This window comes from Gavia stellata, chromosome 6 (genome assembly GCF_030936135.1).
Source record: "Gavia stellata isolate bGavSte3 chromosome 6, bGavSte3.hap2, whole genome shotgun sequence".
Classification (NCBI taxonomy): domain Eukaryota; kingdom Metazoa; phylum Chordata; class Aves; order Gaviiformes; family Gaviidae; genus Gavia; species Gavia stellata.
In genome coordinates, this window is record NC_082599.1 from 10,547,548 (window position 1) to 10,571,403 (window position 23,856).

The 23,856-nt window shown below is 40.1% G+C and overlaps 1 protein-coding gene across 1 annotated transcript in view; it reads right to left on the bottom strand.

Moving 5' to 3' along the window:
* Positions 1 to 227: 227 nt before the first annotated feature.
* PTPRN2 (protein tyrosine phosphatase receptor type N2) overlaps positions 228 to 23,856 on the bottom strand; it is a 674,672-nt gene continuing 651,043 nt past the window's right edge. Inside the window, exons 21-23 of the mRNA XM_059818647.1 lie at positions 22,041 to 22,105; positions 5,693 to 5,766; positions 228 to 299 (exon numbers count right to left, since the gene is read on the bottom strand). Of these exons, the coding sequence (XP_059674630.1) occupies positions 228 to 299; positions 5,693 to 5,766; positions 22,041 to 22,105 (211 nt within the window). The remainder of the gene's footprint in view (positions 300 to 5,692; positions 5,767 to 22,040; positions 22,106 to 23,856) is intronic.

Below are 23,856 nucleotides of genomic sequence, written 5' to 3' on the forward strand. Positions count from 1 at the left end.
TCAATGTACTTTTAAAAATTTGTTTAAAACCCCAAAAAACAGAATACACATTTTAACTGTTGAACTTTTACCAGCTAAAGGATTTTGTAAGGATCCTATCACTATGTGGTTACAACAGAAGATACACAGTTAAAGGTCAGGTCACGGTTTCCAATAACATTCACAGGGACTGAGGATGAGGAAAATGAGGGACGGATCCTGTGGGAACCTTTGGGAGACTGAGCCGCTCACTGGGGAAGTGCCTTGAGTATTGCATTCACCTCCTCTGCAACCGCTGTCAAAGCAAACTCAAACTGCTCCTGCAGAGAGAACAAACGCATACTCTGAATAATAAAACAAAACACTTTCCAAAAGCCTGGTGCACTATTCTTCAGCTGAGCATCCTCAAGACATTGTTAAAAATATGAATATGCAGGATGAACTGTACACTGCAACGGAAAGGAACAAAATGTTCTGGGATTATTGATGCCATATAACATGTTTGACAGAATCTTGAAGCTGGAGTCATTTTAATGGAGAAAAATGTTGGTAGCAGAAACTAAGCTATTGGGACATAATGATGTATGGCAATTGCGTGGTCAGAAGGGTTTGGGAGCAGTTGATCACCAGCCATTTCCTTCTGACACAGAGATGGAAACTCGTTAACATAATTGAGATATGAAATAGGTGAGATGCTGCAAAGCAGAGCCTTTGGCTTTTCTCAGGACTGTTTCTAGCTGAAATCAACTTGAATACATATCTCCTCACCTTATATAGAACAGTATCTGCTTTTTGGTTTACCTGTTACTGTTCTTTTTCAGCCTCCCTTTTTAATGGCCTATTTGCACTCACAAATTACCCAATGATGTTTAGACCACTCCTATTTAAGAAATACTTGGGAAGGCTTTTCTCTGCTATTAATTTACTGTAAGCATAAAACCAAAATTAGTATCAGGCTTCTGCACTGCATTGGCAGAGGTGAAGGACATAGCCATGAATGGCCACCTCATGTCAGTGCAACCCTAACACACTCCTGAACTGCACAGTCCTACAGAAGGACAAAGGAGATTTACTTCCTCAAGGTTAACAGGTGTTATATTTTCCAAGCAAGTAATTTTTCTCAGAAATTTAGCTTGCTGAAATATCCAACAGGATGATTTGGTGTTTGCAACTTTTCAGATGAAAAAAGAAATATGAGCAGTTTACTCAGAATATAGGCAAATCAAGGACACCGGACAAGGACTGTGGAGAAGTTTCTGGATTTTCTAGAAGTAATCCAGTGGTTTAAGCCAGCCAGGATGAAGAGCTGTTGAAGAACCAACTTTGAGAATGGAGGTCTGAGATGCACCCTGCAAAGTATCCTGAGATCACTGCTGGGATCTGTTTCTCCAATTAGGAAATTTGTGGTCTCCAGACCCTCAGTTTGCCCTGCCGGGGGCTGTGCGGGATGGATGCAGGTATGTATGCAGCGGTGGCTGCAGAACACAGCCAGCCCCCAAAGGTGATTACTGGACTAACAGCATTCATTTTCCACAGTGTTTCACTTCACTGCGGAAATCTGAAGGAAGGATGAAAGAACAAAGTACAGATGTGCAACTCATAGCTCAGAAAGACAGCTGACTTCTAATTCTGGCAATTCAGTGCCAGTCTTCTCTGCCTTGTCTTACCCCACTGCAGTCATCTCCCATGTGGAGATGCCTCAGGGAGAAGCAATGATGGGCACACTTCCTAAGCAGAAAAAGAAGAACAAAACTCAGAATACTTTCTCAGAGACACTGACATTCAAGAACTTTGCTGTCTGCTTGGTGCTGTCAAAGTGGCAGCCTTGTACATTTGCTGGACTGCAGCCAATAGTTTTTAATCAGACATCAATTCACCCTAAAGAGTAGGACTCATCCTCATTAGGCACAGAAAATGGTGTATATGCCTGCCTATGCCTCCCCACACCCCCAAGGTCTCTGCAATTAAAGAAAAGACTAGAAATGCTGGTGGCCACCCAGGAGCAGCAGTTATATTTTAACCGGAGCCCACTGAATGTGTGAGAGGAGCTGGAGGGCAGCAGAAGCAGAGGGCATTCATCTGCACACACTGTGCCAGAAACAAACCGGGTGCTTGTACCGGCTCAAAAAGCTTCAGGAAATTTGGGCTGATGCATGAGAAGTGCTCACCTCCAGGCAAAAGAGCTTTGGCAGGAGAAGCCAGCAGCCCCTGGACCCCATCGATGCAGCCCTGCAAGATGAGAGACCTGCGGAGCAGCCTGGGCAGGGTGGGAGACCCTCACACCAGGGCTGGCAGGAGAGGGGCAAAGAGGGTGCTCCCAGGATGCTGATGCTCAGATGTGAGCGGGACAGCTGGTCCTCGTCACTGCCAGTCCTTGGAGCACGGGGAGCCCAGCAACAGAGGAGGCTGATCAGAGCACGACAGGGTTGACACAGTGATGCAGCCAAGTTTCAGAGATGTGCAGATGACTCTTCCAAGATGTGGGTGTGAGTTCGGAAGAAGGGAAGCTGCCCATGGTAATGAGGCTACCTAATGTGGTCTTCATCTGAATATTTTACAGTCAGAAACAGCTTGTAAGATCAGGGACTACAGTACTTTAATATTAGTCCCATTGCTGAAAATAACTTCTATTACTCTAAAGTTATTCACTGAGCAAATCTGCCCTTTAACTTTGGTGGTCCGAGATGTGTTCTTACTGTGAAGATCTGTCAGGCTGGAGACCATCTGACCTGCGAGTGCCTTTACCCCTCACGGAGGGGTACCCCTCACGTAAGCACAGGGCATCATTGCACCACCTGAGGAAAAGTGTCTGTCTTGCCTAAGGACTGGGGAGTGATCAACATGAACTCCGAAGTTCAGATATGGATTTTGGAGACAAGTTCAGTGGAGACCACTAGCTAGCATTAGATGTGATGCTAAATTACTGAGGCAAAACAACTTACAGAGCACAATCTTTACAGCCAGAGCTCAAAACTGACTGTGCAACACTGCAGTAAAGGGGACAGTAGAGCAGACACATGAGATGTGTGAGGACATGGACCTTCTGGGACAGCACAGCTGAGCACTTCCCCCTCCTTCCTTTTGTGTAATACGCACAGACGAAATGCACGTAGTGCAGCTTCCATTGATGTGTATCACCACCCTCCAAAGAAAAGCCTTTACACACCTTCTGCACCTTTCCATGACAACAACCACAGTTAGAGCAAATTAATTTCAATACTTTCTAAAGGAGCTCAGTTTGTTGTTTTGTACAGCTACACTGTCATTCACATATGCTATTCGCATATACAAGATTGACTGGAGATGAATTTTAACATCTAGCTTTGCCTAGAAAACAGAGCCGGACAGGCATTTTGTGGTGTCAGTCCACCTGTAATGCAGAGGTGACAAGAATATATTTAGTAAAACGTAATAAGCTATGTTTCATTAAGTCTACAAATAAAAATTCCCAGGAAAACAAACTGAGTACATGTAGCACATATAACACAATAAAGAACCTTAGCTAAAAATTACAGATTGTGAGAGGAAAGATATAGAAGGAGAGAGAAAAAAAGGAAATATATATTTTTTCCCATCACAGAGAATACACTTCCTCCTTCATTACTTTTTCCTCTCACATGTGGCATATCAATTCTATTTTATGATTCCCCTGCAAAAAAAAAAAAAACAAACCCACAAACCCTCTATTATGCTTCTCAGAAATGTGGAATGTTGTTACGATAATTTCATTACCATTTATTATATACAGTGCTTTTGAATTAAAGATCCTTTCCAGAAGACAAAATGTTGCAAACAAATCTTTCACATGCTTATTGAAAATGGGGAGCGCTGCCTGCTGGAAACACAATAACATTGCTGAAGTAAGTCGGTGTTTATTTTGCCTAGGGATATTCTGTAATTGGCATTTCTAACCTGACTTTTAATCCATTGTTTTAAATTACTCCAAGAGTCTAATATTCCTCATTTGTATTCAGTTGGGAAAGCACAGGGGTTTGTTTAAATCCATCAGAAAAATTCTCTGGGGATCGTGCATTGCTAGCATGTAACCAGATATTTATAATTTGCAAGACATTAGCTTGAATAAGTGATTTGGGTGGTTTTGAGAAAATGACAATGATGGAAGAAGGAGCAAGAGGAGAGATAAGCAATATCCTGAGAAAATTTTTCATCCTGGATGAAAACACAGGATACCTTTTTTTTCTGGAGCTCTTCCAGATAAATGTTTGGAGGGGAGAAACATGTCTTGAGTGAGATTTTCATGGGACTCTACTTCTGAGCTAAGTAAGAGAAGTTGTTCGCATAACCTCATTCTTTGGTTCTAGAGCTATGTTTTTTCTTTTGTTGAAGGCAATAAGCTGTCATTTCTCTACCCTGAGAGGGCAACTGGAATCTGAGCTCTATATTTCTACAGAACTGCCATATATTTTGGATGCATTTACAGAGTAGTTCAGGACTTGCATGTTCCCTCAGAGTAAATATATGTGACACTGGATACCGTGTGGTATATGCATTTTTTCCAGTCTGAATAATCAAAGCAGAAGAAAGATTTGTGCAATTTTATGTCTTACTTGCAGATAAAGATTAGTTAGCTTTGACTGGGTCCTCTTTATTTTTCATGCAATTACTTGGTAAATAATAATTAACGTCCCCCCAGCTGTTCTACAGCACCACTTCTGCTAGTACTAGTGGGAAGATAAAATGATTAGGAAGAGATTCAAGAAAAGTTATGAACCAATGATGCCTGCAACTCACATTTATTTCACCTTTGTCCCTCAGCAATTTCAACTCCCTAAATGCTGCAGACTTTCCTATAAGGTCCAGCCTGGCCAAGACAGAGTGCTGTCACATTGCTCTTGTGACTCCATTTGGGGCTACAGCTCTCATTCGATATTTTACAATGTCATGTACAGATTTATTTGGTCTCCATGCCACGAACAAGTTTATTGTCATATTTGCAGCTCTTAACTTGCAGCAAATACCCTAAAATATCATTCCATACTTCACTGAAACTGTTAATAATAGAAAGTTTCATTTCTAATTTAAGGGACTACAATCACACCATCAGCTATCTTTAAAAGTTTTACATTGTGGAAAAATGTCAAAACTATTACAACTGGCACAAATTATAAAGTAAGATGTTCACCTCACTAAAGGGTACAAATATAGTTTCCATGCTACATCCATAAAGTATGGCTTTTGGCACGATGTAAGCTCTTCTGTTCAAAGATACTAAAAATGACTTGATTTTCTACAAAACTATATTTCCTTTAATTCAAAACTTTTTTTTTCAGAAAAAAACCCAAATGCAGCAGTTACATTCTCTTTAATGAGTTGAAGCTTTTAAAAAAATATTACATGCACAGTTAAGCACAGATACTCTAAGAAAATAATCCATATTTCACGATGAAAGCAAGAACATTCTTTCAAATGCACATTTTCTTTAGTAGGCTATAGATTGTTGTCTTGACTGCCCTTCATATATGGTAATCAAGATAGATGTTGGCGATGTTACAAGAAAGAGCAGTAAACACCAAAGAAAGTAGCCTAGATAAATCTTCAGCATAAATAAACCTCAGTTGGTAGGGAGCCAAGCAGAGTAATCAGCAAGCGACCTGCGTTAAATTAGGTCATACCCTCTCTCTTCTGTCATGAAAACAACTACTGTGAAAGACCTTTAATGTATTTAAAATCCCAGTGGATTTATTGACAGTACCTTTGTCTGGACCATTCCTGGTCTCTGGTCCCTCAAGTGCTCCAGGGTAGCAGCAATATCAATCTCTTTAGCACCTGCAACAAACCACAAATTGGGCTGAGTTCAGAGCATAAGATAATCCATGCTGCATCTGTCAATCTCTTGCTATCGGGTTCCCTTTGGGCTAACAGTCCAATTGAAAATTATTACATCCATCTCTCAGCAGACTTGGCAGGCAGCTGCAATTTTTGTGTTCATATAGAAAAATAAGAGGTTGGGGCAGCTTTTATTAACATTAATTCAAGAAAAGCCAGAGAAAAACAAATTCTTAAAAATGCCTCTGTACCTAGAGCAGAATATATTTTGCAGAACCTAAGGGTCCATCATGGCAGTGCCACCAAGTGTCCCTTTGTCACTTCTAAGAGGATGCACTAAATTAAGGCCCCAACTCACACAAAGATTTATGCTGTTAAAACAAGATTCAGGTGAACTTTTGTCACCTGCAGCTAAGATCCAGAAAATCTGGCTGTGGCTTCCTAGTTCAGGACCTGCCAGACCATCTTGCTGCGTGATCACTGTTTCAGCTGGCAAATCTACAGCACCTTCTTTAGGTTCTACTTTGGGTGCCTGGACACCGCTGCTGTGTAGTGATCGGCAGCACCAGAATGCAGAAAACGGCCACACAGAGCCTAACTGCTGTGGGGACTGGCTCCCTTCCTCCGTGCAAATGGAGGTACTTTCTTTTCAAACATGATCTGTGGAGAGCAAAGCAAGTCCTTGTGCCTCTCACCTTTCTTATAATAACCCAGAGCCTAGAGAACTGAAGGGGACAGGGAGATGCTGATTTCCTCCTCAATTTCCTCCAGTTTGAGATGTTTCAAAACCACCCTCCTCATTTTCCTTAAGTACCTAACCAGATACATGTTTTTGAAGGCATTGAGAGGAAATTGGGATTTTGGTCCCTCCTGTCAGTCCCTGTATAAACTCCAAGAGTAGAAGCCCAGCTGAAAATCCTTCAAGCTAAGAAGTTCAGCTACAGTTTGTCACTCTTGCATCTGTCCCCTTCTGCACCTTGCAGGAACATCACACAGCACCAAAGCATCAGGCAGATGAGCAAAGGGTCACCCTGGACCAAGTGTGACTTCCCCATCTCCACTTCCTTATCTGCTACTGCTCCGGACACTCACACATTCTTCTAGGGTAGATGTGGGTCTGTGGCAGCTGAGGAAGATGCTGACCTCAGGTCTCCCCTGTTTTGTACATACACTTTCATCATTAGATGGTTTATCAAGGACAGGGATCAGCTACGTTCTGAAATCTGCTCCATTTTGAAGGATACTCAATGGTGTGCTCTGAAGAAGACTGTCGCCCTTCGGTGTGAATTTGACAACCATTTCCCATCGCGTGGCCCTAGGAATCTTCCGGCCCAGCCCATGTCAATTTGGGATTTCCTTCTGGAGGCATTTAGAACTCCCCAAGTATTCACAGGGGTCTTGGTGCCTAACCTGGGGGCCATGCACCTGAAGTGTTCCTGCCTCCAATAGCTCACTTGTACACATGTAGAACATATACTTGTTTAGTTCCCAGGATTGGATTTGTAGGATTGGACCCAATGCTTACCACTCTTCCCACAACTCTTGTAATTTAAGGGCTTAAATCTAACTGTAATGAGGTTCACATCAATATAAACATCATGCACCTCCTCATTTACCCAACTGAAATTTATAACTCAGCACCATCTTTTAAAAAATTCAGAAAAGCAACTAATAGTGAATGATTTAATTTGGTTTCCTTTGATAAAAGATATGAGAAGATATTTTAAAATAACATCAGCTCTAGAAGAATAATTCATTTACAATACGTTCTTCATATCGATGAAAGTATGTTCTTCAGCTGTATCAGAAATGGAATTAACTCATTCAGTAAATATAACCGTGACAACTTAGAAAAGGTATCTGACAGACATTTTTGCTAATTACTGTGGGTTGGGGCATTGTATGGCTTTTGCTTCCCCTCCCCCTGCCCCCCAAGCACTGTACAGGAATTCACAGGGATGAATTTTGGAAAAAATATAAAGTTTTATTTTAAAATAAAAACCTCCAAACCTCCTTACAACGGAGCAGAGCAATACATACTCACATATGCTGTGAAGTCTGATAACGGTGACAGTAATTATAATGTAAGTCTGTTGCAGGTTTTGCAGCGGCAGTTCATCTGGAAAGCATCAGTAAAGGTAGACCCTAGCCCTGGTGTAACATGGTAGCTCATTTCGGTGTTTAGTCTCACACATGCATGTGCAATTAGCGGGGAATTTCCTGTTCCACCACAGATGTCTATGGGAGCAGAGTTGTGTGAGCACTGCACACACTTCACAGCCTTACTTGTGGCCTCATTAGACTACCAGGAATTAAAATGTCCCAGCAGCATCTTGGATCAACGTAAGAGGAATTCTCTCTTTCAGAAATTAAGACATGAGAAAAATTTAAGACACCGACATCCATGGATGAGGTTAAACACAGTCCTGAGCCAGCCTCCGCGGTGTGCTCCGGATGAACCTGGAGAGCCTCCCAATGGAGCTGGCAAGCTTGAGTGCCACATGGGCTTCCCCACGGCTGCAAACGTCTATGTCCCCCCTCCAGTGAGGGATGGTCTTTATTTGAAAATACTCTAGCCTCAGGCCAACACAGTAACATATTAGATGCAGGGAGAAGATTCATGACAAGACCTAATAACACTTTTTAACAGCCTTACAGACTTCTGAGACTACCTTGGAAAGAGTTAATTCGTCCATTTCTGTGATGCAGATTGCAGGCATTTGCTAGTGAACTGATGCTTGCTTTTTTATCATCATTAACGGAATGACATGCCTAATAGTATGAACAACACCTGATTATAAAATCCTGATTTAGCAAAACACCAAAGCATATGCTTGCACTGGAACATAAGAATAGTCCTAGTGGGCCAGTGTGCTTAATGGGAAGCTTGTTTTGAAGTGTTTTGTCAGTAGAACTCCCTGAAACATCATTTTTTACTGATCAGTGTACCCCAGCCCATGGGCTGTAATCAGCACATCACCCACCAGCACTTCTGATGTCCTCAGCCATAGGTAATTAAAAGGAAAAGGAGAGCAAAGTATGATTTTGCCCAAAGCACAAGCCTTGTTCAGAGGCCAGGGGGTTAGAGGCAAGGTGAAGCAGAGGCAGAGATTGGTTTGCTACCTCCTTTTTTCCACTTCTGAATGCCTCTGATACTATGGTGATGGGAACTACCTAAGTGCCTAGAGAGGCTGATCAACAAAACTTCGTGTTGCAAAGATGGGCAGCTGTTTTGGAAGAAAATTATCTTGGAAGAAGCAAATTCACAGGAAGAAGGATGAAATCAATGGCATACGATAAAGCCAGCATGTCTTGTTTTCTCTCTACATGAGCAAACCTCTCTTCCTCCCCCACATTCATCACTACATGTTCTGCATCTATTCCCTTATTGTGCCTAAAACAAATGAGTTTAAATATATATTGCTAGTCCACTATTAAATCTCATTTTGTGATGAGGGCTTTTTTTCTATTCAAACTTATGGTAGATTGCTGTTATATTATGTAAATTCAGCTCACTTCCACTGATGTATGCGATAGTCTGTAGAAAGTTCTTTGGTGACAGAGACGGACAAATCTCTTCGATTCTCAAGGCAGTAAGGGAGGTCTGAACCCAACCTGCATTCACAGGTGAGAGGAGCTCAGTGTTTAACTGCAGTGTGAGCTTTCAACTCTCTTTGGAATTATTTTGTTGAAATCTGACACAAATTCAACACCTTCTTCACCACGCTGAGGCTTTCTCTCTAATCTGAGAGTACAACAGTATGGCATAACATTCTATAGTACCCAGTAACACTTTATCTATGCTTTTGAGCCATTTCAGGTGACAAAAAATACAGTGTATGTTTCGTGACATTGGGAGAGAGGAATGTTGCATCTAAGGACATTAGAGTTAAATCACGCTCTTACTGAGATGGCCCTGAAATATCCACACACTGCTAAGGTATTTTAAACATTGCTTATCTAGAAAGCCCACATACAAACTAAATTTGATGCAGTGGTTTACAGTACAAGCTGGAAGAACTTGACCCTCTGTTTCCAAGGATATCCTGTTGTTGGAAGTGTTTTGCTCAGGCTACTAGACTATGAAGTCCAGTAATAGATGGAGATGTCAATTTACTGTCATACAACAAATAATCTAGAGGAAGTGTTAAAAATACTAGGCTGGAGAGCAGTGACAACTGGAAAAGAGAACATAAAAAGTGTCAGAAAGGCAGTATGTTCTATCTTTTCCCCCCACCAATACAAATCTGTCTGCTTAACAGTGCTATTGGTTTCAGAAAATCAAGAGGGGGATAAAAGAGGAAACGTTTAAAGAATAAAGAACTCCCTGTTCACCTTTTGACTATATTGTACTCTGCAGGGAATAAATTTGGTTTGTGTTTGTGACAGGTTCCTTTTTCACAATGGATTTCATTGCTTGTTTTAAATGAACGTAAAAATGTAACTTAGTGTGAGACTGAGCTAATGTTGTACCAGCAGTATTGTGAAAAATGACTGTGCAATGTTGTTTTTTTTTAAACTGAACATGCATTTGCGGTAATTCACTGTGAGCCAGCTACTACTTGCCTTCCCCCTGCCCTTAGCAGCTCAGTGAGCTAGCTGAGTAAGTACCTCCAAAAGCACTTCCACACCAGTGCAAGGCAGATTTTAACTTCAGTAATTAACTATCATCTTCCTAAAGGCTTGAAGCATTCACAGTGAGTGCACAACAACCCACATCAGGAACATTAACTGCATAAACTAAAAGGAAATAAGAGAAGATGCAAGCTGAATTATATTTTGCCCCCAAGGAGAGAAGCAGTTTCTGAAGTTTAGGGTCATATCCTTTGCAACCCTTTCTCTCCCTGCAGGCACCAATGCAGGATGCATGCTGGCACTTAACAGCTGGTGCTCCTGATTAGCAGATCTCAAGGGGTTAAAGTGTTTGCCCTTAGATAGTCACATAAGTGGAGTATGTAATAAAAACATGAGTAAAAGTTGAATTCCCTTTTCCTCCTGCAATAAATAACGAGCTAGCCAAATTCTGCTGCAATAGGCTCCATGAGGTGACCAGCAGCATCTCGCAATATTTAAAATCATCATGAATTACCTAATGTTAGTTTTATCACTATAATAATGAAATCTTCCCTCTCTTCGCATCCCCCTAAACATGGCAGGGGACCCATTGTGATAAGCACAACAAACATGAGAAATACTCTGTGGAGGATAATCCCTTCCACATGGTAGCAGCATCGCTGTCACTGTGATGGTACAGGAATACGACAGACAAAGTTTGTCAAGAGGGGCAACATCTTTTTTCAGCTGGGAAGAAAAAATGAAGGCCTATCATTAAAAAGTGATTTTCAGGTTCAGCAAACTACAGAGCTTGTGCTCCTGAAAACGTGCTGGGTTTGGGGATTTTTCAGTTATAAGAACAATCAGCATTTGTTACATAAATGTATGAAAATTTTGGCTTAATTAAGGCAAGCTTTGAGATTTTATTTTTATGTAATAGGCTTGAACATACTTGCACTGAAAGCAAAGTCAAAAGTTCTGTTTTATTCATTAGTAATGGAAAGTGCAGCGTAGATTCTGTAAGACTGATAGAATTTTATATTAAAGGACTGTATTAAAAGGAATATTTTAGATTCTAGATGCTCTGAATTTTCTGTGTTATTTATAAAAATAAAATGATCCTTAAATACTTCATCAAAGCAGTTATTTGTGGGGGGTTTCTTTTTAAATAACCCAAACTGAAGACTTTTCTTTGTGATGTTTCACAAATACATATCACTCATAAATACTAAATTAAAAAGAATTTTTCTACCTGGGAACAACTTTCAGATCTACCAGCATATATCCTTAAAAAAGATAGGATTATAACTCCGCAGAACGGCTATACATTTGTTACTGTTGGGTCCTAAAAGATGGCTTGGTCATTAGGTTGCTATGCTTACATACATTTGAATTCTCTTCCAGACTGAGACTCTGACTTCCTGCACCGCTTTGGTTAAATCATTAAATTCACCCTTTATTTCACATCATCATTTATAAAATGAACTATCTTTTTCCTACCTAATAAATTGTTGTGAAGGCAAATCCATTAATGATTACAAGGTACTTGGACACTAGAGAGGTGAGGACCTAGATACTCCATTTTTTTCCCCAATACCCTTTGCACCTTTCTCAGCCCTCTTTCTGTTCCCCTTGATCATACAGTGATCACAAAGCTGAATATATCATGTAGGAGTCATGCTGAGCCGTTGTAAATGTGGGATTATTAGCACTGTTACCATTTCTCCTTAAGGAGATGATGACGATCTGTGTGGGAATAAGCATTTATCCCAACAGAAAAAAACCGGAGTACTAAGGGGAATACAGAAATGACCTGTCAAGTGCCTTTCTTTTTGCAGCAGGAAGTATTCAGTTTCATTCTAGTCAGATATTACCTGCTTAATGCATCTTTTTATATTTATTATATTGTATAGATTTTTAATTAGGCCTTGAAGGGCAAAGGGACTTGTTAGGTCAGATTAAAAACTGGCTTGTTAAAATCTCGAAGGAAGAGTCCCTAATACAGTTCTTTCTCTTGCTGTTACTAGAAGCTGAAAAAGATCCAATTAATATTTGCAAGATGCTGCTCATCGGCAGCCTTTTAGCCTCAGAGTCACGCACGGTGCAGTATTTGCAAGCAGTCGGAAGCGCCGTGGAAGAATCACTTGTAATGTTACGAAATAGCAAAAATACACGTGAGAAAGAAAATAAGGGCAAAAATAGAGTGTCGGCAAGGACAATCAGCTGTCTCATCACGGCGTGTCTGTGTTTAGGAAGATTACAAATGGTTTTCGTGTTTGGGTGATGACTGCATGACTCATGCCTAAAAGTGATGCTTCATGGCCAAAGCAAACTCGTGCACAGCAGCTTTATGCTGCCTCCCTTTCCTCCCCGTATGAAGACTCTGACAAATAGGCTTTCTTGGGTTTAGGGCAACCATTTTCTGGCCCTCTTCAGTGTTCAGCGTTGCCTTAGCAAGGAGGCAGAGAACAAACTGTGGAGGCCCAAGGACGGAAACCTCCTGAAGAAGGATGGACAGTAACTAGATCCAGGTCTGCCAGGAGCCTAATACACAAAAAGAACCCATCTATACTGCTGGCTGTGATGGCGTATGGAAACAGAAGTAGGCTCTCTGGGGAGTTGGCAGGGTAAATCAGCACTCATGGACAATTACACTGTCATAGCTATGCTGTTTCCAATGCCCAAGCTAGCTGGACGTAGCAAAGATATGCTACAGATCTGCAATGCTCCTAAAGCCTTAGATGCCTCCAGCTTCTCACTGACAACTTCTAAAGGACAGCTCGCGTAGCTGCTCCAGCGAGTGTTTGCCCCATTGAGTACTTAACGTTGCAGTGAAACATTTAATCACACCATATGAGGGGCAAACTCAATCTGATTAAAGAAGAAAGGGTCATAACTAGGGGGAATGTAACACCACTTCTTCACTGACCATTAGTTTTAATGACATGCCAGTAATATTTACTAACTAGCTTAGTCTCAAAGGCCCAGCCTCATCTCATCTACTCCAGCCATCCTTGAAGTTCGAATCGGAGTTAGTCATCTCCTCTCCCAACAGCTAAGCGAGAGAGGGGAAGCTCTGATGGGCAATTCATTTGCCTGAGAATTATCCTCCAGAGGTGTGTATCATTCTCCACTGCTGACTGAGGAGACCTAGACAACTAGGTTAGGCGAGATGCTTAATGCTAGATGCTTTATGTGGCTAAAGTTAGCTGAAATGAACCTGGGTTGAAAAAAGTTGAGTTTCTGCTCTGCAGTTTCAGGCTCCTGAATGCTAGAATCTGCCAAATCTAACGGTGTTTGAGATCTGTGTTTTGTGTCTGTTGCCTTCCCCTCTTCCTTCACCCCCCAGTTTGGCAATCTTGATGGAAATGGCAAAAGAAAAAGCAACATGGAACCACAATGAAAACATAAACCAGTTGCAGTATAGTGTAGGGAAGGCCACAGAAGTGAAAACGGCTTTGTAAGAGTAACTGCTGGTTGTATAGTGCTCTGCTGCGAAGAAACGAGTATTTTCTTGCTTCAACTTGCATTGTCTGAGGGCCCATTAAATAAAAACACTTGTAAATATTAGAGTTAAAGAAGGGAGCTGAACAACAGCTAGAAACTACAAAAATAAAAGCAATTTTCATTTGTTGTTATCCAGATGTCTGCTGCTGTAGCTGCTGGAGTTCTGCTATTGGCCAGGAGGATCACTTGATGCTTTTCATGGAAAGAGAAAAGTGTCAGCAAAAACCTAGTGAGGGACACACTTTTAAAGATAACAAAAAAGATAAATGTATTCAGGCAGGCGTTTTTATTAAAAGCTTATTCTCCCTCTGAGATGAACAAAATCTGTGTGCATGCGTGTATGTAGTTAGGGATGGACCCAACGTATACATGAATCTGTGAACTGTCTGTAATTTCACACAAAATACATTAAGTGCTTCTATACACCTAAAAATGACTCAAATTAAAATTTCACTACATTTATTAAAAAAACCAAACCCAAACCACCACCACAACAACAACAAAAAACAATGGGCAAAGCAAGCATATAAAGGGAGAAGGGAGTACTTAAAGTAATAAAAGTGAAGGAATGAAAATTATTGTGACAGTCAAATACACACAGAATATACATTACATAATGTGCTGTTGTTGACACATTTTATATTCATACTTGAAATCTGCATGTTATAAATGTATAAATGTAAGTGATACGGCTTTGTCAGTACTCAATCCAAAGGAAGGTGATCCTGAAGATGGAAATCCTAGGAACAGCCCAATATTTTTAAAACTGCTACAGGAAAATAATGCTTCTGAGCTTACACTGATTTTTAACAGTCTTGCAGGGATAGAAATTCACTACTGACATGTCAGTTTTTAAGCTAATATCCTTTGTCAATGCAGAAAAAACATGGAGAAACCACTCACTGTAACTGAATGCAAATGGATGCTAATTTGAGGCCCAATCCTTCCTCACTTCCACTGTGCATGAGAATATGTCACATCACATTCTATACCATATAGGAATTGTTTCTCTTTTACATCTAGATTTCCCCCAGCTTCCTCAGAAGTTAAAAGTAAAAGGAATATGCCTAAATTAATGCATGCAAGAAATAGACGTTAATGGATTGTATTCCATATGGGGTGAGATATACCATAATCACCTATGGTCACTGTAGAAAATACCAGTGCACACATCTAAATTTAACTTACACATGCATGCACACGCACACATACAAAAGGTAATGATAGCAAGAATTGTGGATGTGCTGCTACTGCCTACTTATAGGTGTTCCCCTGTATCAGCTCCCATAGAGTTCTACACAATTTGCTTCTTTTAGTACCTCTTCCAGAAATTGCCAGTAAATTATCTGAAAGGCAGTTCATCTCCACGTGCTGAATTAAACATGAACAAAGTTAAGATGCTGATTGCAAAAATGACATTTCTGAAAACGTGCCTCAGTTCACCCTAAAAAATCTTGAAGTCCCCTTTGGAAAATGTGAATGTTCTTTACAGGGGACACAGAAGTAGCTCGCCCACATGAATCTATTACATTGTAAGAACTACATTACTTTCATTTTACATTGCACGTAGGTGGCAATGCTTTCACAAGGTAGTACGTGGAGTGACCTGAATAAAAGATGCAACTATTATGGATTCATTCTTTAACAAAGTTTATCCTTAAAAGTGACTAAACTGGTCCAGCTATAGAAGTTGTGGAATAATTACACTTTAGTTAGGTAATATACATTGTACCCTTTACAGCCAGAAGACTACCATCTGGTCAATTAAATACTTCTCTTCAAACCCTTCTATGGACTGCTGCATGAGATTAGCTACAAAAAAAGTAATTCTTTACTCTGTATATAAACCTTCTTTTCCAAACATTTGCCCAGCTGCTTCTCAAACCGATAGCATGGTACTTCTATGGCCAGCTTTTCCACTTTTCCATATTCTAACCTACCCATTGTGTGAAAAAATGCCACCCAAATTCCTTATCTGCTTGTCTCCTCCTTAGTTTCAGTCAATGACCTCTTGTTTTCAAATTAGTCACTATTTCAAGCTGCTTACAGACATCAATACATTCCTTTCAGGGTCTTCTAACGCTCTATGGGGACCCCCCTTCGTGCTCCCTTTCCCAAGGAACAGCCCATGTCTGATCAGTCTTTCTTCACAATTCATTTGCCCCAAACCCTGAATAATTAGGATTGCTTTCCACACACTTTCCTAGTCCCAATTTTTTTCCAATAAAATCTCCAGAATGGCAAATAACTAAGAAACACGTCTCTTTTAGAGTAATCCCCGACTACAAAACTATATAAAAAAGAAAAAAACCAAAGAAATTACATCAATAACTTGTTTGCTTTTTGTTTGAAATCTCTGTATGCCATAAAGGAAAGCACCTAAAAATGCAGTCCATACAACATACCCCAGGAAACATTCACCAACACCACCTTCCCTGTGGTCATTAATTCATTTCACAACAGAAGCTTGTAGGACATGCTACTTTTTTATCTTCATTTTATGAACTATAAATCATTGACTCTGTGGTGTCAATAATGCGTCAAAAGCTTTAAAGCTTTATATGTCAAACTGTGTTTTGCAAAGAAGACAAACACTGTTTTAAACAACTTGTTCTACATAGCAAGAGTTCCCTGAGCATCACAGGCTGGACTGTAAAAAACTGTCCTATACATTCCCTATAGACTTTTGCGTGTAGCTGGGGGCCCAGCTCTCGTTGTGATTAATTATCTGCTGGGAAAGGCTGCAAGAATGAGCACTATTTGCCTAATTGTGTTTCCAGGGTAACTCATTACATAAAAGTTACAATACAGAAATGCAGCTCATTTGAAAAACCGGCCTTATAACATATGATATGTTTACATGGACACTAAGAACTTCCTTCAGAAATTGAAATAGCAACATTTCAGATTTACATGGTTAGCATTATTGCTGCTGAGAACCGAGGCAGTCTTGTGGATAGCACAACAGCGCACAAAGCAAAACCTTATTTTTTGGCTTTACCGGCCTGCATATTTTTCCTTTTTCCTAGAGATAATAATCTATCTCACTCCAATCTCAAAGACCACCAATGTGATCGATTCAAACTTAGAACATGAAAACAATTAGATTTTTAAGTAAGTCCTGAATTTTTCTACTGTAATTTTTTCTCCAGAATACCACCTATTTCTAATCCCACTTCTTGCCCTCTTACCATTAAATACCATTTAAAAAAGAAGTAATCTCTCTTTTACACTATATATTCTCTCAACCACTGTATGACACGTAGTATGTTAAGTTTTATTTTCATGGGAGAAGCTGGATCCTGGGCTGAAGAAATATTCCCTCATTTCCCAAAAGTATGTCAGAAATAGCCTGCTCTAGACTTGTATCAGCGCAACTGAACAATAGAATTTTCTTAGACTTTGCATAAGGGCTCAAAAATAAGCAGACTGAATCCATTTTAACATGAATATGGGCAAGCATTTTCTTTCATAAAACCCTTTCAGAGAGGAGCTAACCCCACAACTTCATTATGATTGTTAAATCCACACAGCAGATAAGCAAAACCTCAGCAAGGGTTCAGATTAGCCAAAATCATTTGATCACGATGAGTCAGAAGGCGAATTAAGGAATCTTTTGTTTTGCCTTAAAATGTCACGGTATAAACTGCATCTGCTCAGGAGCTGACTCACAAGACCCTCAGACAATAGGGTAGCGGGGGCAAGGAGAGGACTTGGGGAGATAACCTCCGCAGCCAGCCCGGGCCAGAGCGTGTGTGCTCATCAATTATAATCCAAGCTTTTGAATGCAAGAGAATAAACTGTTGGTTCGGCTTTGCTAAATTGAATCTTTTTGCTGGGTTTTAGAATTCGGAAATCAATACTTTAAAAGGATTTTAAAATTCATATTTGCCTTCCCTTTGACTCATCTCGTTCCAGCTAGTTCAAACACAAGAAAATGGACGGTCAGCAAACCCCAAGCAGCTGCTAGCTGGATTAATATCTAAAAATCAAACTATTATCTACACCATCCAAGCCTCTCAGTTCAGAAAAATGAAAGTGGGAAGACTCATAATCTCGTTTTTTTTTCTTTTTTGTGCCAGAAACACTCAATAAAAATGTCTTGCAATATATCAAACTTTTAGTCACTACAATAAGCCTGCAGGAAAGACAAGAAATGAGAAAATTCTCAACTTTTCTCTAGATCACACAAAAAGAAAAAAACGTGATCAGCTCAGAGTTACTGTGAGTTTCGGGTGAGGAAGGAGTATCAAGTAGTCTACATTGAAATCAGTTTACCTTCTCTAGTAACGAAGGATAAATAAATCAAGAACATTGAAATTCTCAGCAGAAATCAGCCTCAGAAAAGTCTCTCAAAAATCCAGCAAGCATTGTTATCTACAAAAACAATCCATTATAATTTTCTGTATTTATTTAAATCATGGAAGCACACATGGAGTTGAAATAAATCACTTCTCAACTTCTCACTCAAAACTAAAGCTTGTCCTAAGCTGTCGGGGAAATGAGAGGTGACTTCGTAACTGTCTTAAAATTGCAACACCCCTGTAAAAATAGTATCATAGTTAAATAGTTATTGTAGTTAAAACACGTTAAATAGTATTTAAATGTGTTACTGTAAGGCCAGATTCAACACCATTTAGTTTTTGTTATTACTTTGATGGGTATGGGATCAGGGTCTTGTAACTGCTCGGCATGTGAATCTAGCAAGAAAAATAATTGTAGTAATAAACTACATGATAAATAGCAACGCTAAGTTACTGGAACAACTAAACAAAAGGATACACTTGCACTTAAAACCTTCCACTGACATGACACAGGAATGATAGCACTGAATAGACACTGTTGTTCTTTGACTGTTCCAGTATCTAATAAGATTATTTAATGTGGCTGTTCGGACTGAATGCACAGATACAGCCATTACATTTACTGCACAGAGGATAGTGAAATTCATTAAAAACCCGACCCAACAGGAAATCCTTCCTGATGCTGTGCAGAGCCGGAGGGAGTCCCGCAGGCCGGCACTGCGCGGCTCTCAAAGGCAGCTGGGGGCTGGGATGCTGTTTGCTGAGCGAGCGCTCTGGCGAGCTCCGTGCGAGCTCTTGCGTGCCCTCCCGCCAGCTCAACCCCCCGCCAAGTACACCAAGGGGGCATTTCTACCCTCAGTACTAACTTTTACCATTCTGCAAGTGCACTAAAATAGGGTGCTTTGTGTTTTATACATTTCATTCCTGCTTTCTCAAAGGGGTTGGGGCTGTCAGACTGACGTGGCGGGTGTCAAGCACAAAATCCTCCCCAACTTGGTTTCTTTTCCCCTGCTTTAGGCTTTAGGAACAGCTCCCTTGATGGCGGTTTTCAGCATCTCAAATAATACGAGGGACGGCAACAGGCAAGATAGTAGAAGATATGAATTTATAACGTGTTTAATAGACTAAGTATTAGCACTAATTCAATGAGCAGTAGGAGAAGAAATTGTAAATGACAAAGGCATTTACAGTTAACTGTCTAAGAGAATGCAGGGAAGTAAATCATTACATGAAAAAGGAGCTCCTTTTCTCAACCTACCCTATTAAGAACCCCACTAAAGAGCCAAGGCATTTATTGATTGCTTTCTACTTTCCCACTGCCGAAACTAAGTACTCCTCTATTTACTTTGATTTAAAAATGCATTATTGTCTACTTCTAATAAACCAGACAGTGGAACAAGAAACTCAAATTATTCTAAGTTTATTCTTAAAAGTTCCCCCCCTCCTTTTTTTTTTTTTTTTGAAAGACTGAAGGCCTTAATCCTTAAAAGCCTTTTTGAAAGAAATGTTACTAGATGCTGGCCTTGCAGCTGGGCCCAGATTGAAAGTGCACTTACATTTTTATGTTTAGCGCTGAAGGACTCTGAAGTTAGCCCTTGCACTCCACATAAAAGCTTTGGAAAGGGCATTCTTTGCCACTCGTGCAATTCATTCTCTAAGAAAAGGAAATGGAAAGAAAGATTTCATGTCCAGGGCTTCAGGCCTTTGATCATTTGATGAACATTGGATCCTCAACCTGGGCCTCCAGCTTCTCAGGCCAGACAAAGAGGGCCCCGGCCGCACAGGCTGGGCCTCGGTTCCCGCCCGAACAAAACCTTTGGCGGCCGCACAGTGTGACAGCCTGGGAAAGGCCCACCTCAGCAGGGCTGAGATGCCCGCTCTGCCCTTTGATCTTTCATTTAAACCCCAGCCAAAGCACCAGGTCAGGGGATTTCGCGGCGCACACCCCCACGGGCAGAGGGGAGCAGGTCAAGAACAAAATGGGGGTGACCGATCTCCAAAAAGCCCTGTGACGCCTTTCTCTGGCCAGTTTCACATGACTTGTCTGGTATTGTGAAGCGCTAAGCCCACACTTAAAATGGAATTTGACATTACATGGTACAATGGAGTCAATAAATGGCATTCTTCAGTGCTTTTACAACAAAGTCAACCCTCCCTTAAGTGGCTGAAAGCCCCAAGCTAGAAAATACTTCTCATTTACTTCTTTATGTGAGTAAATTGCATATACTTTAAATCTAGTTTTCATTACAGCTTCTCATTGCTGATGACTGAAATGAGCCGAACAAATACCTAACAAAGGTCTACATTAATTTTACGACGTACCATTGCTTCTATTTTTAAAGACTAGGTTGTCACGTGGCATGTAACAAGCACTGGAAATATATCCATATTCATTCACAGAGTAAAAACCTATTTTCCAGTGAGCATGAAAAACTAATCTCATCCCACTGAAAAATTTATTTTCAGTACGCTGCTAAGGAGAAGGCAAACACAGAACTTCTTTTAACGTCAGTAGCAAGTTCCACATGATGCTCACGGGCAGAGAATTAAGTCCGTGTTTGACAAGACATGTTAGCAGAATATGGAGAGAAAAAAATGCTAAACTCCTCTTTCTAAAGGAACAGGATGCCACTATGTCCCACAGGACTGGGATACGCAGGATACAATAGATGACTGCAAAGTATGGAGTGTATTTTTAAAACACATATAAAAATATGTCTACGTTAGAAGATTTTAAACAACTGTAAAGTGATTAGAACTCAAAGAACTAGATATTGTTTCTCTATATAAATTAATAAATATTTTTACAATTAATCCTTTTTCTTTAAACACAAACACATATATGCATAATGCCAGATCAAGGTGGCTTAAGAACTCAGCTTAAGAAAGGCAAATAACTATTTTTTGTTTATTTTCAACCTCACCAGATTTCTCTTCCTCTTAAAATGCAGTTCTATGAAACTGTGATACAAAGATGGACAAAGGCATGGGGAAGGAGTACAATATATAAATAAAGTCGACTACTATGTCTTTTTAACATACGGTCAGGTTTACATGCCCACTTTTACCCTCCTTCCTTTTGCAGACAGTATCAGTATTAAAAATTTGGTTTAATTCGAACATACAAAGATTATTTCAGGGCATCTCAAGTACTTCCTGCCATGAACCATTTACTGATCAACAAAAAGTTAAGGAATGGTCCCAATCTCTAGAGCATCTATAGACTTCATTTTAAACAAACAACAGTATATATCTGTGTTGACAGATGATTTCCTACTTCATAAAATTACATCTCACAGATAAGGAAACCAAGGAACAGAAAAGTTAAATAAATTGTTCAATATTGAGCAGACAGTGGCAGAGCTGGGAAAAGAGCATTAGCTGATTTATTTTCAGTCCTCTTTCCTGTTCACCACAGTCTTTTTCCTCCTAAGAGACAAATTTGTGCAGCACATGGCGCCCTGTCTGGTACCAGCTCTTCCAGGCATTTTGGTGGCAATGGGCAGCTACAAAGAGAAAAGTATTTGCCTTTGACCCTCGTGGCTGTGCAGGTGACAGTGGACTGGGCAATAGCCATGAAGCAGCCCAGGACCTAACACATGTAACCACTAAATAAGGATTGTACAGCCCCAAGGTATCTTCTAAAAACTGTAATAACTATTTAAATGACAAATTTAAAAATTCAAATACTTCAAACAGCACGAAAACACCTGCTCATTCACAAAGCATTTGCATTCAGGTTTGTTGTTTGAAATCGCTATGAAAATAAAACTTAAGAACGTTCAAGAAAGAGTACAATTTGCCTCTAATTTATTCTCAGATTTTCTGTGAATATTGCTCCCTGCGTTGTCATGACAACACAAGCACATCTTTCAGTACCGAGGAAGTAACAAGCCTTTTGATTCTCACCTTTGGCCATTTTATTGAGAACCATGTCAATTAGAATGTAGGTTCCACTTCTTCCTGCACCATCGCTGCCAACAGAAAAGGAAAAAGAAAAAATGAAGCCTATCAATGTGCATCTAGACTCAACATCAAGGTTCCTGCCCTTAATGTTATACTGTTACACGTGGGGGGAGAGGACAGAACAAGGGGCTAAGGTAGGGTACTGAGAGGGGGAGGAAAACCTTGCACTGAATTAACACAAGCTGTTCATGGAAGATTAACTATTAGCCTGCATGGATAACAGGACTTTATTTTGATTTTTTAAGCTGAGTTGTGTTTATGCAATAAAAGCATTTTAAACAACAGTGGAAAAGTCAGTAACCCTAAAACTGGATACCATTTCTGTTCAAAAAGTGTATGTATAATGAGCTTATAGTCACTTGTATACAAGATCAAGAACCACAGAATAAGCTAGACGAGAACATTATCCAGAACCGTCCCCAAATGTTGCAGATTGCATTTAAACACAGGGGTCAGAGGGAATGCATACAGAGACCTATCTGAGAACCAAATATTTGATTACTGAGGGACTGCAATCTTTCTTCACTATACATCATGAGTGGTTGTTTTTTTCTTTTTACTTTTCCCTTTAATTCTTCCTTAGTTGCAACGACCAGAAAAAATATTATCATGTAATTCCTAAGAAACAGCTTTAACTTTTGTGTATCATCAGCCCTTCCTCAGAGATGTGAGACCAAGCCTTGGGAGGCTCCCTAATCTGAATGCAGCTTGTGTCCCTTTCAGAGAGCAACGTGTAATTGCCAGCGTGATGCTCTTTTAGAGCTGCTGTTAGCAAACATAATTAAGATTTTAAGTAAAAGCTTTTTTTCTTTGCCTCCCCAAAATTTTTACAAAGATGCATATGTGACCAATTAGACTGGTATGTAGTTTTATTAATTAAGCCATTATTTTTTATTGATAGCTCAATTTGTGTACATGAATTAATGAAAGGAAAAATAATAGAGCAGCGTGAAGCACGTTATTACATTCTGTTTACAGGCAGGCTATGAAACTTAATTTTTGTTAAGTCTCTGTAGACAGAGCTTTTTTTCTTTCAGTTACTAGGTCACTGCTTAGAGAAAAGGTGGTAATAGTAATAGTTTTTTTTCTATGTCTATGAAAGGAGCAAAGACACAATCTTATTAGTTAAGCTGAATAATGAGAGACAAGGCAGCAATCAGGCCCAATAAAAACAAAAGCTACTGAACGGATGGTAGACATTTCCATCCATCACAGTAAGGAAAGAGCAAGAAACTTGAAGGCTCTTCATTCTGCATCAAATGTTTCTTTTCTCAGGCTTCCTGAAGGCAATGCAAACAAGCCTGCTCCAGAGCGTTCACCTCTGCACAGGGCCTCCTCGCATCCAGTGGAAGGTGACCCTGTTGAGCCACAGGTGGAAAACACGTCCCCTCCCTCCTCACTCCCACCCAAAGTGGAGTGCCACATGTCAAACAACCTGCCTCTTAGCAGGGCTGGTTTTCTATCTTCCTTGTCTACAAGAGTATCATTGATAAGTGCAACATTCTCCTTATAACACAGAGCCTCCAATGGCAAACCCAAACATTAACGTTATTATGGTAAAGTTTTCCATTGACCTGCCTGACAGCTTTCTTGCACATCTATCAGACTGTCAGGATAATCTGTGCGTAAAGGACTACTCAATCTCTGGGTAGGTTTCCACTCCCTGACATTGCCCTCTTCTTACCATGATCACTAAAAGCAAGCAAAGAAGAAATAAAACATAACTGAGTGTTAATAAAATAAAGAAGACTAAATTGGG